The sequence below is a fragment of the Anguilla rostrata genome, chromosome 3, assembly GCF_018555375.3.
Source record: "Anguilla rostrata isolate EN2019 chromosome 3, ASM1855537v3, whole genome shotgun sequence".
In the NCBI taxonomy this organism is placed as follows: Eukaryota; Metazoa; Chordata; class Actinopteri; order Anguilliformes; family Anguillidae; genus Anguilla; species Anguilla rostrata.
In genome coordinates this window covers 64,906,407-64,920,115 of record NC_057935.1, presented here as the reverse complement: position 1 = coordinate 64,920,115, position 13,709 = coordinate 64,906,407, and the positions used below count along the sequence as shown (strand labels likewise).

Sequence of the window (13,709 nt, the reverse complement as noted above, 5' to 3'; positions counted from 1 at the left end):
AATCCGCTTCCATCGCTGTTTACGCCGTTAAATTTTCTGAAACGTTCATACATAAATCATGCGTTCTCTTTGCCGTGGGGTTAATAAAATCGGAAAACGTGCGACGCGTTGCTGCTGCTCTTCCTGGGCGTGCGTTCGGCGGCGTCGTCTTTGTTGTCACCGCACCTCAAACGGCGCGACTGCCTCGGTCCTGGGCGTGTAAAATCCTCTCGCTCCCTCTGGAATCGGAGCCGGGCCTGTGCCTCGCGCCCTCGTCCGGGAGGGTTAGCGCAGGCGCTCGTAGCGCATTAGCGTCGGCGTTTGCGCTGTCGTCCGCGCGTCTGCCGGCCCAGGGCCTTGAAACAGAGCGCTGTGCGTTTTTTTGCGTATCGGACGAGTAAAAAACTCTTTCCGAATAACTGGGCCCGCAAGCCCCCGGCTTTCAGAAGACGCGAGATTAGGTGCGTCGTTTGCGGGCCCCCGTCCTGTCTTTGTGGTAAAAGTAAAATGCGGTTGGCACGGGGACATGTTCATAATTGGCGTGCGACTGTAAACGAAACAAACGAACTCCCTCCAGTACATATGACTCAGCGTGTTATAAAAGATTCAAGTGCAGCGCACAGAAGCAGCTGTTCCCAGCGCCAAGGTAGCCCTTTGTTACATATTGTAATCTCCTCAGTGAAGAAGCTGTGCGGCAGATTTACTGTCTCAGCCCTGCGTGCGTCGTTGCTTGGGGCCTGGCTCTGAAGGAACAAATCGGATGGCTGGCGTTTGGGAGACGGGGCAGAATTCGGGACGCCCCTGGCGGCGGAGGTGTCCCCCCCCCCCCGGGTCTGTTTGGGCAGCCAGCGGTCTGAGAGGGCCCCCCCCCCCCTGAGCCGGGGCCTTAGGGTCGAGCCGGGGGCTCATCCCTGGAAGCGGCGGTGCGATAAACAGGAATTAAACTAATCCAGGGGATGATGGATGGCTCGCGTCTGCCGTGGAACGGGGGGGGGGGGCGTGGGGCTATATCCAGCCGCCTGGCCTCCAGCCGGCCCTACCGCCCCCGTGTCGTCACCGCCTCTCAACGTGACGGCCGACCCCCACGGTCGCCGCGCGACCCCCCCCCCCCGCTGTTTCGGCTCAGACCGAATTACGCCCAAGAATTTGGCGGCGGAGTTAGCGCAATGAGCCCCGCTCACGCAGCGCCCGCTTATGCACAGCTGTCAATCAGCGCCATTTTAGCCCATCGCCCCAGCTGCCCATAGTCAATCGAGGGGGGGGGGGGGTGTCGGCATGGGGAGGGGGTGGGGTGGGAGGGCTCTTGAACATATGCTCCTTTGAAAAGCAATGCCAGAGGTACTGCAGATTAGCGTATTGTGTGCAGAATCACTCAGATCCGTAGGAAGCAGTGAACCATTCACTGAAACTCGTTTCTGGTCCCGAAAAACTCATCTCAGATCTTATATGCAGGCTAGGTGTGTTTCATTAGCTGCACAAGGCTGTTTTGTCCTGCCATTTGTCTTATATACAGACCAATTTTTATGAGTTTTTTTTGTCCTTTACATTCAGCAATTTCACTTTCATGCCGCAGTTTCAATATTTCTTTTCTGAAAGTCAAACCTTGTTAAGTATGGAGGAATTCAAACTAATTCACATGAACTGTATCAATATTTAATCGTGCCTGTGTATTTTTAGCTCAAACGCAACAAAAATACCACTTATATTTCCAACTGCTGCATCCCATTTAATCGTGGTACCCACTGTTACTCCGTAGGTGAAAAATAATCTCAAATTAGACGTGTTCTGTCTGGTGTAATGAAGCAGGCAGTTAGCAATTAGCCTGACATCTTTTACGCTTTCCATCTGGTGTGTAATGTAAGTCTTGCTCTTATTGTGACAGGTACTGTCAGCCCGAGAGAAGGGAGAGCATATGAGTCTGAGCAAGGGTCCGTAAGCACATCTGAAAGGAAAGGGTAGAAAAGTGGCGGTGTTTCTGACCTGGAGAGACTGAGGAAGCCAGTGCTGCTGCTTAGCCCTCTCCAGTCCGCGCCAGGATCATTAGCCGTCGCTAACCAAAGAGCAGTGACCAGTCACTGCAGCAGTGGGTCTGTAACTCAGGGCCGGGGTCAGTACTGGGTCACCCTTTATGACCCTGTAGACCCCTTACACTGCATGAGTGGGTCTGTAACTCAGGGTCTGGGTCAGTACTGGGTCACTCTTTATGACCCTTTAGACCCCTTACACTGCAGCAGTGGGTCTGTAACTCAGGGTCTGGGTCAGTACTGGGTCACTCTTTATGACCCTTTAGACCCCTTACACTGCATGAGTGGGTCTGTAACTCAGGGTCTGGGTCAGTACTGGGTCACTCTTTATGACCCTTTAGACCCCTTACACTGCATCAGTGAGTCTGTAACTCAGGGTCTGGGTCAGTACTGGGTCACTCTTTATGACCCTGCAGACCCTTTACTCTGCATCAGTGTGTCTGTAACTCAGGGTCTAGGTCAGTACTGGGTCACTCTTTATGACCCTGCAGACCCTTTACTCTGCATCAGTGTGTCTGTAACTCAGGGTCTGGGTCAGTACTGGGTCACTCTTTATGACCCTGCAGACCCTTTACTCTGCATCAGTGTGTCTGTAACTCAGGGCCTGGGTCAGTACTGGGTCACTCTTTATGACCCTGCAGACCCTTTACTCTGCATCAGTGTGTCTGTAACTCAGGGTCTGGGTCAGTACTGGGTCACTCTTTATGACCCTGCAGACCCTTTACTCTGCATCAGTGTGTCTGTAACTCAGGGTCTGGGTCAGTACTGGGTCACTCTTTATGACCCTTTAGACCCCTTACACTGCATGAGTGGGTCTGTAACTCAGGGTCTGGGTCAGTACTGGGTCACTCTTTATGACCCTTTAGACCCCTTACTCTGCATGAGTGGGTCTGTAACTCAGGGTCTGGGTCAGTACTGGGTCACTCTTTATGACCCTTTAGACCCCTTCCACTGCATCAGTGTGTCTGTAACTCAGGGCCTGGGTCAGTACTGGGTCACTCTTTATGACCCTGCAGACCCTTTACTCTGCATCAGTGTGTCTGTAACTCAGGGCCTGGGTCAGTACTGGGTCTTCCTTTATGACCTTTTAGACCCCTTAGTCCCAAATAACTTGGGAGATAACAGGTCCCGGCCAAGACAGGTTTGTACTGGGCTAGAGTTTTCACGTTCAAGCAGGTCTGCTTGCAATGATGTTCGTAGGTCTTCTCACAGTCACCAGCCCTCAGACTCATTTCCCTCCTCTTTCACAGAATGAAAGACCCCCATCCAGTTAAGCTGTTTCCTCCACCACGTCCTTGTTGAAATCTGAACATTACTGCATTTTCACACATGCTACTTGCTTTACATAGTACCTTTTTAAATGATCGGTTTATCTGCTTATCCTTGTCCAGGGTGGCACGCATGGCTTGTATGTGACGAATGGTCCATTTGTACAGCTGCTTATGTGCTCAATAATTGCAGGTCTGTAATGATCCTCACGGGTACAACTGCTCTGCTTTGTCTGGACTGGCCATATGGTCTTGAAATAAATGTGTCCTGTAAAGTATTCTTATGTGGATATGCACTCTATTTCATGAATAAATTCATACACGCGTATTTTTGGTAAAAGTAGTGTAGAATGGGTTCCAAGAAAGCATTGCTTGCTATGAGCCAAAAGTGGTAGCCTGCCCAGATATAAATGAGTCAGATACCATTGCAGCATAATTGTCGTCACTCAGTTTTTTGATTGATTTTTGTAGTTTTTCTTGATTAACAAGCTTGCCTGTTTAATCAGCAATCACAGCAGCCGATACCTTCATTTTTACTCCACTGCATCTAATGCGGTCTCATTACAAGCACCTTTGTGTCCTACACGTGTAGTAGTTTTAATTACAACCTCGCTTCAAGATCAATGATTTTGATTATAGCAGAGAGGTTACTGTGACAGTGGTTTCAGGAATGTCCTTGCATCCAAAAGAATGATCACTGCAGTGTGATACAAGTGTGTGTGTGTGTGTGTGTGTGTGGAAATAATGCCTAGAAGTCTTATTTATCTCATTTGTGTGATGACATATATGTCATGTATGACGTTGTGTGTTATTACACTTACTTGTATCGTGTCATTTCTGTTTAAACACAGACAACAAATGGCAGTCTGTTCTTGTTCTGTTCATTAAATGTGCAACTAGCTGAAAAACTCTATGGTGCTTCTCTAACAGCTAATAGCTGGAAAGCTCCTGGAGACTCCTCATTTTTCAGGTTAATCATTTGTGAAGTGGAGGGTTTCCTTTTGGGAGGTGGGGCGTCGTTTTGCTCCATATGAAGGCCCATTTTAGTAAACCTCTGATCCGTTTCCCCCCCTCTTCCTCAGACCTGCCCCCGCCTGCCACCCGGGAGAGGCCCCCCGGCTGCAAGACGGTGTTCGTGGGGGGGCTGCCGGAGAACGCCACGGAGCAGCTGATCGTGGAGGTGTTCGAGCAGTGCGGCGAGATCATCGCCATCCGCAAGAGCAAGAAGAACTTCTGCCACATCCGCTTCGCCGAGGAGTTCACGGTCGACAAGGCCCTCTTCCTGTCCGGTTCGTGCCCCCCCCCCGTCCTCCCTCTCTGTGGTTTTGGCAAGCCTGCCAGCGCTGCTACCTTAGCTGTGTGCATCATAAAAATGGAAAAAAAGACCTTCAGTTTTACAACAGCGTTTAGGACTGTAAAGCAAAGCGGCCTGACAGTATGTGCATTTAACGCAACTATAAAAACCACCGCTGGAGATTGATTCCGGATCCTTTACGGGTCCGTATCTTGTTTTACAGGAGCGCTGAGCAAAGTGCTCCCTACAGCTCTTGTTCAGAGAGGTTTTCTGGGAGCCCGGCCCCCCATTAAAGTGAATGGGCCTTCTCTCCGCACGGTGCTTTAAACGGTGGGGGGGGGGGGGGGGGTGTATGGGGCTGTGAGCCAGCGTTGGACGGGGGGTCTCTGACCATTCCTGGGGAGACCCCGCACAGCAGAGGTCAATGAGGACACGGCGACGGGACAGGTACTAACCCCACACCCCGTTTCGAAGACAGGGGAAGTAAATCATGGCCGAGCAGCAGGAACCCCCCCAGCCGCCCCCCCCCCCCACCCCGTACCCATTCAGGCTGGTCATGTGACCCAGCCCGCCTCTTATCTTATCTGGGTTTCCCAGCAGCCGGTCTCCGGCTGCATCTGAAATCATTTGGGCCGGCACGAGGAAATGAAAAGAACCCTGGGCCCTGGACCGCGGGACCTCTGAAAGCGCATTAAAAATGGCGGCCGCTCCAATAACAGCGCATGCATTATTTACCTCTCTCTCTCTGATGCCGCTGTCCCCTCTCGCTTGGGAAGCGCTTGGTGTTCCAGCGATGCGGCATAAACAGTGCAGCCTCATGGTCTGGGCCAACCCCCCCCCCCCCCGTTCATAAATAAAGCCCCCTCATTTCTCACACAGTATCCACGGTATGAAATATTAAACAGAAACCGCGAGCCACAAAGCAGAAATGGGGGCGGGGGGGCAGGGGGGGGGGGAATAGCGCTCCCCCTCCATCCTGCCCAATAAAGGTTAAGCTCTGTAATCTGCTTTGACCTTTGACCTGAGGGACCTGCCTATCAGGAGCAGAGACCGGGGAGTGTAACGGCATCCTAACATGATGAAATGCATTTGTGTCTGTCGCAAGCAGAAACCGTGCTTTGTTTGTCTGAATTTATTCCGAACCAGCAAACTGGGGAAAACAAAACAGAAATAAAACGCTTTTTTTTTTTCTTTTTCTTTTCTTTTTTTTTTTTGCAATATCACTCGCGGAACAATTAGCAGCCTCTCACCTCCCCTGGATTCTGTTTTCGGAACGCAGCTCCATTTTATTATTCCGTAAGACGCCTTCGGGGTGTTTCAGCTGTGGCGCTGCCGCGAACAGATTTAAACAAGATTCGGGGCGCGGGGGGGGGGGGGGATCGGGAGACGGCGAGACGGGCGCGTCGTTCTCCCGCGCGGGCGCGTGCCGAAAATTGAGTCGCGGGTTTTATAATCAGGATTGACGGGAGGCCGCGCGGAGGAGGGGAGAGGGGGTCTGTAATGGAAAAACACCGGCGTGCTTCCAATCAGTGCCCCTGCTCTGCGCGCGCGGGCTCTCATCCCAGCAGACTTGGGACACGCTTTTGAGCGCGCCTTTATCCGTCAATGTGAAAAGCCCTCTTAAAAAACGTACGTTTCGCCCGTGAAGTGAAGAACAAGGAGCGGCCTGCCCCCCCGCGCCCCCCCAGGACCTGACCAATCGCGTGGAAGTTTAAATGCGGCGTGTGGGAGAGGGAGGGAGGGAGGCGCGCCATGGCGTAGCACGAAAGGCACGCGGGTCTCGTGCCAGATGTGCTTCTCCGGTAGGAGATTAGCAGGTGTGAAGGCGAGATAAATTGGGCCCCGGATTGCGCAGGTGTAACGCCTGAGCCCAGTCTCGCCCCCGCGCCCCCTCTGTGAGCCCCGCTGACAGATGCGCTGCGACCGGCGCCCAAACAGAAGCTGGCTGTATTCCGATTGGCTGTCGGCTCCTTTCTCAGGCCTGTCATCTCCCTCCTCCTCCTCCTCCTCCTGGTCCTCGTCCTCCTCCTCTCAGGGTACCGGATCAGGCTGGGCTCCAGCACGGACAAGAAGGACACGGGGCGGCTGCACGTGGACTTCGCGCAGGCGCGGGACGACCTGTACGAGTGGGAGTGCCGGCAGCGCATGCTGGCGCGGGAGGAGCGCCACCGGAGGCGGATCGAGGAGGACAGGCTCCGCCCCCCGTCGCCGCCCCCCATCGTCCACTACTCCGAGCACGAGAGCAGCCAGCTGGGAGAGAAGCTCAAAGGTGACCTAAGCTCCACCCCCTACCCCACCCCCCCAAGCCCCAACCCTGCCCCCCCCCGTCCCCCTCCCCCCAACCACGCCCCCCCACCCCCAAGCCCAACCCCCCCTCCCCAAGCCCCAACCCTGCCCCCCCTCCCCCTCAAGCCCCAAACCCGCCCCCCTTCCGTCAGTGTGTATCTGACACACATTCCCCCCCCCCCCCCCCGTTCCAGCCATCTCAGCAACCACAGTTATTCTTGGGGAAGGTTGCAGAACATTCCGGTTAGATTCCCATTTGGTTGTGTGATGACGCTATGGGACAAATTCTTTTTCCAAAACGGTCTTAAAATGTATTTACTGTTCCAAACGAGTTCACAGTTCTGTGGAAAATAATTCCAGTCGTGCTGCATATGAACTTACTGCCCACATCCCCTTGATGATGATCGTTTAGTCGTGGGGGGAACAAAATGTCTGATTCACTGAAGATTGCTAACTTGCAATTTATGAACATTAAAAAAGAACATCAATGACAATCCACAATACAAATTCTTTTTGACTGGAATAACAAAAATTACATAGAATTCTGAACCCATTTCTATAACAGTACTCGAATTATTTATTTAAAAATAACATTTGAGGGACATCCAGAACACCAGGCAAATTTATGTTGGATCTTTTCCCATAAAGCTCCAAGAATGTTCTGGGAACCAAAAAAATGCTCAGCTGGGATTGAGCCAAAATGGCTGCTATCCGACGCTGTATCTGCCGGTGACTGTTTGTCTCTTATTTTAGAGGGAGAGTATAATCTTACCTCCCCCGCACTGCTCTGCTGGCCTAAACAAATGCATCCTTCAGAACTGCGCTGTAACTGAGTCACAGAATGCCTGTGCCAGAGGACGCTGGTGGCAAGCTGCGATGATGCTTCTGCGGGCGTCCCGCACGCGGTGGGCCTAAAAAAAAAGAGAGCGATCGAGGTCGGGCGGCTCTTTAAAGAGCACGCTGCACTTTTTTTCGGGTACCGTGATGGATCTCTCTGCCCCGGCAGTCTGAGTCTGTGGTGATTTAACGGGCTGGCGTACGAGCAGCGGAGCAGCCGGCTTTCGGCACTGCTGGGGAGGGGAATGAGGGCAGCGGCGACATGGGGGGGGCGACATAGCTCAGGAGGCAAGAGCCGTCGTCTGGCAGTCGGAGGGTTGCCGGTTCGATCCCCGGCCCTGGGCGTGTCGAAGTGTCCCTGGGCAGGACACCTAACCCCTAACTGCTCTGGCGAATGAGAGACATCAATTGTAAAGCGCTTTGGATAACAGCGCTATATAAATGCAGCCCATTTACCATTTACCATTAGCAGCGCGGGCAGAAGCCGTCGGCTGAAATCTCCCCCCGCACCTCAGGTTATCCCTCACGCACCGCTCTGCGCGCGAGCTCCTCGCTAAAAGACGCGTAGCGCAACATTTTCGAGAAACCAAAACAGCCGGCGGATCGCGCCCTCTCTCCCGCGCTGTTGGCGGTTTTGGCGGCCTTCCAGAGAGCACCTGCGGGAGCTCGGGCCGAGCACACGCGCGTCTCTCCGGCGCAGGCTGTGCCCGTGCCGGACCCGGTCCGTCGCAGGCGGGAGGCACACCCCGGCCACCGCGGTCTCAGTGCCTCGCTCTGACGGATTCCTGTTTGTGTTCCCGTCTGACGGCGTCTATTAATAAGAGCCCCCCCAGCTTCGCGCGGCCCGCTGCCGGCAGGGCCCTCGCCGGGCTCGGCGGCACGGGAGGCTAAATCACGCCGTAAATATACAGCGCGGCCCCGGGGACTCATGTTTATGACACATCGATTCAATATCCGAGCGGTGATGGATTATTAATGCAAATAACGTGACAGACCTGTGGCTCTCCGCGGTCACGCGTGCCATAAATAAATCACGCGCCCTCCGGGGCTGTGATCTCAGGCAGTACGGAGGAGCGCCCGTGCTCTCCGCGCGCTAGAAAGCGCCCGCCCCCTTGACTCCGCCCCCCCCCTTGTTTCGATAAAAATGCTAAGTCGGGAAAACGGTCCTCCTCCGAGAGGCGGAGGAGATGAACACTCCGGCGGCGAACGAGCTAGCCGCGCTGCGTTGTGTTCGCCGCGCCGCGCGGAAAGCTCCGCCGTGTTCCGCCGTGTTCCGCCGTGTTCCGCACGTCCGGTGTCGGGTGCGGGAGAGGGAGGGAGGCCGGCCGGAGGCGAGGCGAGGCGTCTGATTGGGTCGTTAACAATCAAAGGGAACGATGGCGCCCTCACTGCTAAGTGCTGTCCTCGGCCACAGCTGCAATTATGTAAAACGACCACCGGGAGGTGCCGTGTGGGGGAGGAGGGGGGAAGTCTAGGCAGGAGGGTGGAAATTTAGCCTGAAACAGATTGTTTCCTTTTCCGAGTGTGGAACAAAGGGCATTTCTTTTTGTGACATCTTTTAGGCTATAAAAACAAGAGGGTTTTAATGTCCTTCATTACGGTGACGCTCAAAGACACAGTTTTATCCCCATACGGGGCAGGGCGGGACCAGAAGCTGCAGTTCTGTAGTTGTTATTGAGAAGAGCCTGGAAATGAATTTTCTCCCCCGCTGGTGTAGAAGTATGGAAACCCACCTGCAGTAGCATTTACACGTGCAATTACCGAAGACAGAAACGTAGCTTAACCTGCCGGAGAGAGCTCATTAAGCCTTGTGAAAGCTCGGAGCCTGCAGCGCCATTCAAAGACCATCACCGGGCGCTTGCTTCTGGCGGCCATCATTATTAAAATCATTCTTTCTGCCTGCCCAGCGTGACTCCCTTGTTCTTCCCATAATCCACCTGGTCACTCGCTGGCTTGGAGATCAGCTTCAGGTCTGCACAGATAAACAAATTTCGCTAATGACCACAGCGTCGACGAGCATTCCAAATTCATGCGGGTTCTTCTCCAACGTTGTGATTTCTCCCTCCCCTGCCATCTGCCCCCTCCCTCCTTCCCCCCTTCCCTCCCCTTCTCTCCGCTCCTCTTCCGCAGACGATTCCAAGTTCGCGGAGGCGGTCCGCGTCCTGCTCACCTGGGTGGACCGGGGGGAGGTGAACCGCCGCAACGCCAACAACTTCTACTCCATGATCCAGTCGTCCAACAGCCACATCCGCCGGCTGATGAACGAGAAGGCCGCGCACGAGAAGGAGATGGAGGAGGCCAAGGAGAAGTTCAAGAACGCCCTGGCGGGGATCCTCGTGCAATGTGAGTAAACCCACCCACTCCCTTCACCTCCACAGCGCCCCCTGCAGGGCACGGTCGGGTCTGCGCGTCTCAGGCGCTCGGTGTGTAATACGGATCTGAGTCTAAGTATAGATCATCTCGCTTTGTCTGGTCCGTCAAGAAGCTGTTAGGCAGTAGGAGGTGCAGTTGCAGTGCTTAGTACATCAAGAAGTCTTTAGCAAGGAGCAGGTGCACTCACCCGTTCCTCATAGGCTCTCAGACCGCTGGGCTGCTGCATGTTATTATCACAGACCTCTTATTAGCCCTGCTCCCCAAGTGTAAGCGCAACAGCCCGCCCACCCGGAGAGTCAGAATAAGAGCCTCGCAGGAACACACACACACACACACACACACACAGACACGCACACACACACACACACACACACACACACACACACACACACACACACACACACACACACACACACACACACAGACACACACACACACACACACACACACACGACACACACACACACGCACACAGACACACACACAACACACACACACACAGACCCCACACACACACACGCACCCACACACACACACACACGCACACAGACACACACACAGACACACACACACACACACACACACACAGACACGCACACACACACGCACTCAGACACACACACAGACAGCACACACAGACACGCACACGCACACACACACACTCACACACAGACACACACACACACAGCACACACACACACACACACCACACAGACACACACGCACACACACACACACACACAGACACGCACACACACACACACACACACAAACACACACACACAGACACACACACACACACACACGCACTCAGACACAGACACACGCACACACAGACACGCACAGACATGCACACACACACGCACACACATACACTCACACGCACACACACACAGACACGCACACACACACACAGACACGCACAGACATGCATACACACACAGACACACACACTCACACGCACGCACTCACACGCACGCACTCAGACACACACACACACACACAGACACGCACGCACACACACAGACACACACGTGCACACACACACACACACAGACACGCACACACACACACACACACACACACTCAGACACACACACACACACACACACATACACACAGACACACACACACTCAGACACAGACACGCACACATACACACACACGCACGCACACGTACACACACACACACACGCAGACACACACACATTCCCATACACATACACACAAACACGCACACGCTTAGACACACACACAAACATGCACATGCTTAGACACACACACAGATACGCACACAAACACGCACATGCTTAGACACACACACACACACACACACACACACACACACACACACACACACAAAACGTACACACACACAAACACACACACACACACACACATACATACACGCAGAAACACTCACACACACACAAATGCCCACCCACACACAGCACACACACGCAGACACACACACACACACGCACACACACGCACACACACACACACACACACAAAGGCACTTTGATGCGCATGGACACACACGCAGCATGGGGTAAGCGGGCTCTTCTAAAGGCCGAGGCCGGTGGGGGGAACGCTCTCTCTGAAATACATTCCGCTCAGGAGCGTCGGGATCAAGGGCAGCGGCGGCTCCGACAGCGCTTGATATGGCTCGGGGGGGGGGGGGGGGGGCTGTCAGGTCAGGTCGGCCCATTATCGTTACCGCCGGAGAGGCCATCAGCCCATCTCCGCGACCGCGCGGCGTCCTTCGCTATTTAGCGCCGCGCTGGGGAGACCAAGGCCAGCTGTCGCCGTGACGGCAGACTGACAGCTTAGGCTGAGGCGGTGCGGGACGGTAGAGCCGGGTGCCTGAGCGCAAACGTATTAGCGCCCGTGCCGGCCCCCTCAAAAAAGAGCTACCTCCACATCTGCTGAGGGACTCCGCACCAGCCCGGCACACCCGGAGCATATCTGGGGTACCGCCCCCCCCTGTCTCTACAGCGCCCCCTGCAGCCCTGCCGGAGTAGGAGGCGGTGTCACGGCGGAGAGGCACCGACCCGCCCCCCCTCCCTCGCGCGTAGGCAGAAAAGGGCGCGGCTCCACGTGCACCCGCCCCGCGAGCGAGGCGCCGAGCGGAAACAGAACCCGTGAGAGCGGTACACCTGCCGCGGCGTGACGCCGGTCCTGGCGAGCGCGGTCGGAGTCGCGACACAGAGCAACCAGAGCGGCAGCTGCACAAGCATAGCGTGGGACCAAAAACCTGCCAGATCACGCTCGAGCGTCTCACACACACCCTTACTGACTAGAGTTCCTCAAAAACAGGGGCGTCCTACCATTTATGTCCACTGCATGTGCCGTATGCACCATTCCATTCAGACACTGTGTGTGTACAGCAGTTAACTTCAGACCATTCCTCCCCTTTGTGTCCTTAATGCATTATTTTGCATATTAAAGTTTACTGGCATTACATAGACGTATGGGATTCTAGCACTGAGGGGGAAAAGGTTTTTATCATGTGACAGAAGGTAAGTCTTCCTTCAGAGGTCTGACAGTCTTGGACTGAAATGCAGTCATTGTGACCCAGGTAGAGTATTCATTCTGTAATTGTAATGGACATTAGTAGACAAGCATTTATTGCACAGATGTAAAAGGTTAAAAAAAACTGATATTGCCACACAGTAATTTTCTAGCATGCAAGTGATTCAAATATTTAGAAATCTCCATATTTTCCCAATATCAGTACCAGTATGACATTTTACTCTCCTGGTGTGAACAATCATTTGGACATTGGACCTGCAGGGGATATGAAGGCCATAGAGTGACAGTAAGTAACCAAGGAAACAGTCATGACATGAACTCAGAAAGGTGTTGAATCTGGTGTTCAGAGGTGATCGACAGGACGTATAGGCAAATGAAAACACACCTCTGACAGGACAGGCGTTTCTGCAGACGCTGCAGGCTCACAGTGCTGCCAGAGCCCTTCCTTCTCTTCTCCTAGAGCTGAGTACGGACTGGCCTGGGGCTTCTGAAGCAGGGCTCTGAAACGCTCACCACGGAGAGCGACGCGGCGTGCTGGGGTTTCTCCTCAACGTAAAAATCAGCTGAAGTTTCTAATTAGCAGCCGGGGGCAGCAGAGCCTGCAGCTCCTCAGGGCCAGAGTTGCAGGCCCACATTCTAAAGCTGAGCTGCCCAACCCTGGTCCTGGAGGGCCACTGTAGGTTTTAATTTTAACCCTAATTTGCCACATTAGATTCTACCAATTAGCAGCTCGACGAGATCTCTAAGCTGTTGAGTGAGGTGTGGCTTTGTTAGGGTTGGAGTGAAAACCTACAGGGCGGTAGATCTCCAGGAATAGCGTTGAGCTGCCCTGTTCTGAAGGGCCCCTATTCCAGCACTGTTAATGGATTTCCCCAACACCACCTCCCCCCTGCCTGCCAATGGCAAACCCGCGGAAAAGTACACCTCCCACCTCCATCACAGGGATCCATACAGGCATTAATTCTGCTCATCAGTTTGTCTTTCACTCCACTTCCGTCGTTACAGATGTCCCCGCAGACTCCGCTGCCCACACAGAACAACCACACCTGCACTTACCTGCGTGGACTGATTATCACGAAATACACACCTTGTTTTGCGTGTTTGTTCAGTTTT

At 53.9% G+C, this 13,709-nt stretch overlaps 1 protein-coding gene across 4 annotated transcripts in view; it reads left to right on the top strand.

Moving 5' to 3' along the window:
• Nucleotides 1–13,709, top strand: part of enox2 (ecto-NOX disulfide-thiol exchanger 2) — a 231,011-nt gene that overhangs the window by 183,831 nt on the left and 33,471 nt on the right. For all 4 annotated transcript variants that reach the window (XM_064329345.1, XM_064329344.1, XM_064329346.1 and 1 more), the window contains 3 exons: nt 4,354–4,560; nt 6,601–6,834; nt 9,819–10,031. In XM_064329345.1, the coding sequence (XP_064185415.1) occupies nt 4,354–4,560; nt 6,601–6,834; nt 9,819–10,031 (654 nt within the window). The remainder of the gene's footprint in view (nt 1–4,353; nt 4,561–6,600; nt 6,835–9,818; nt 10,032–13,709) is intronic.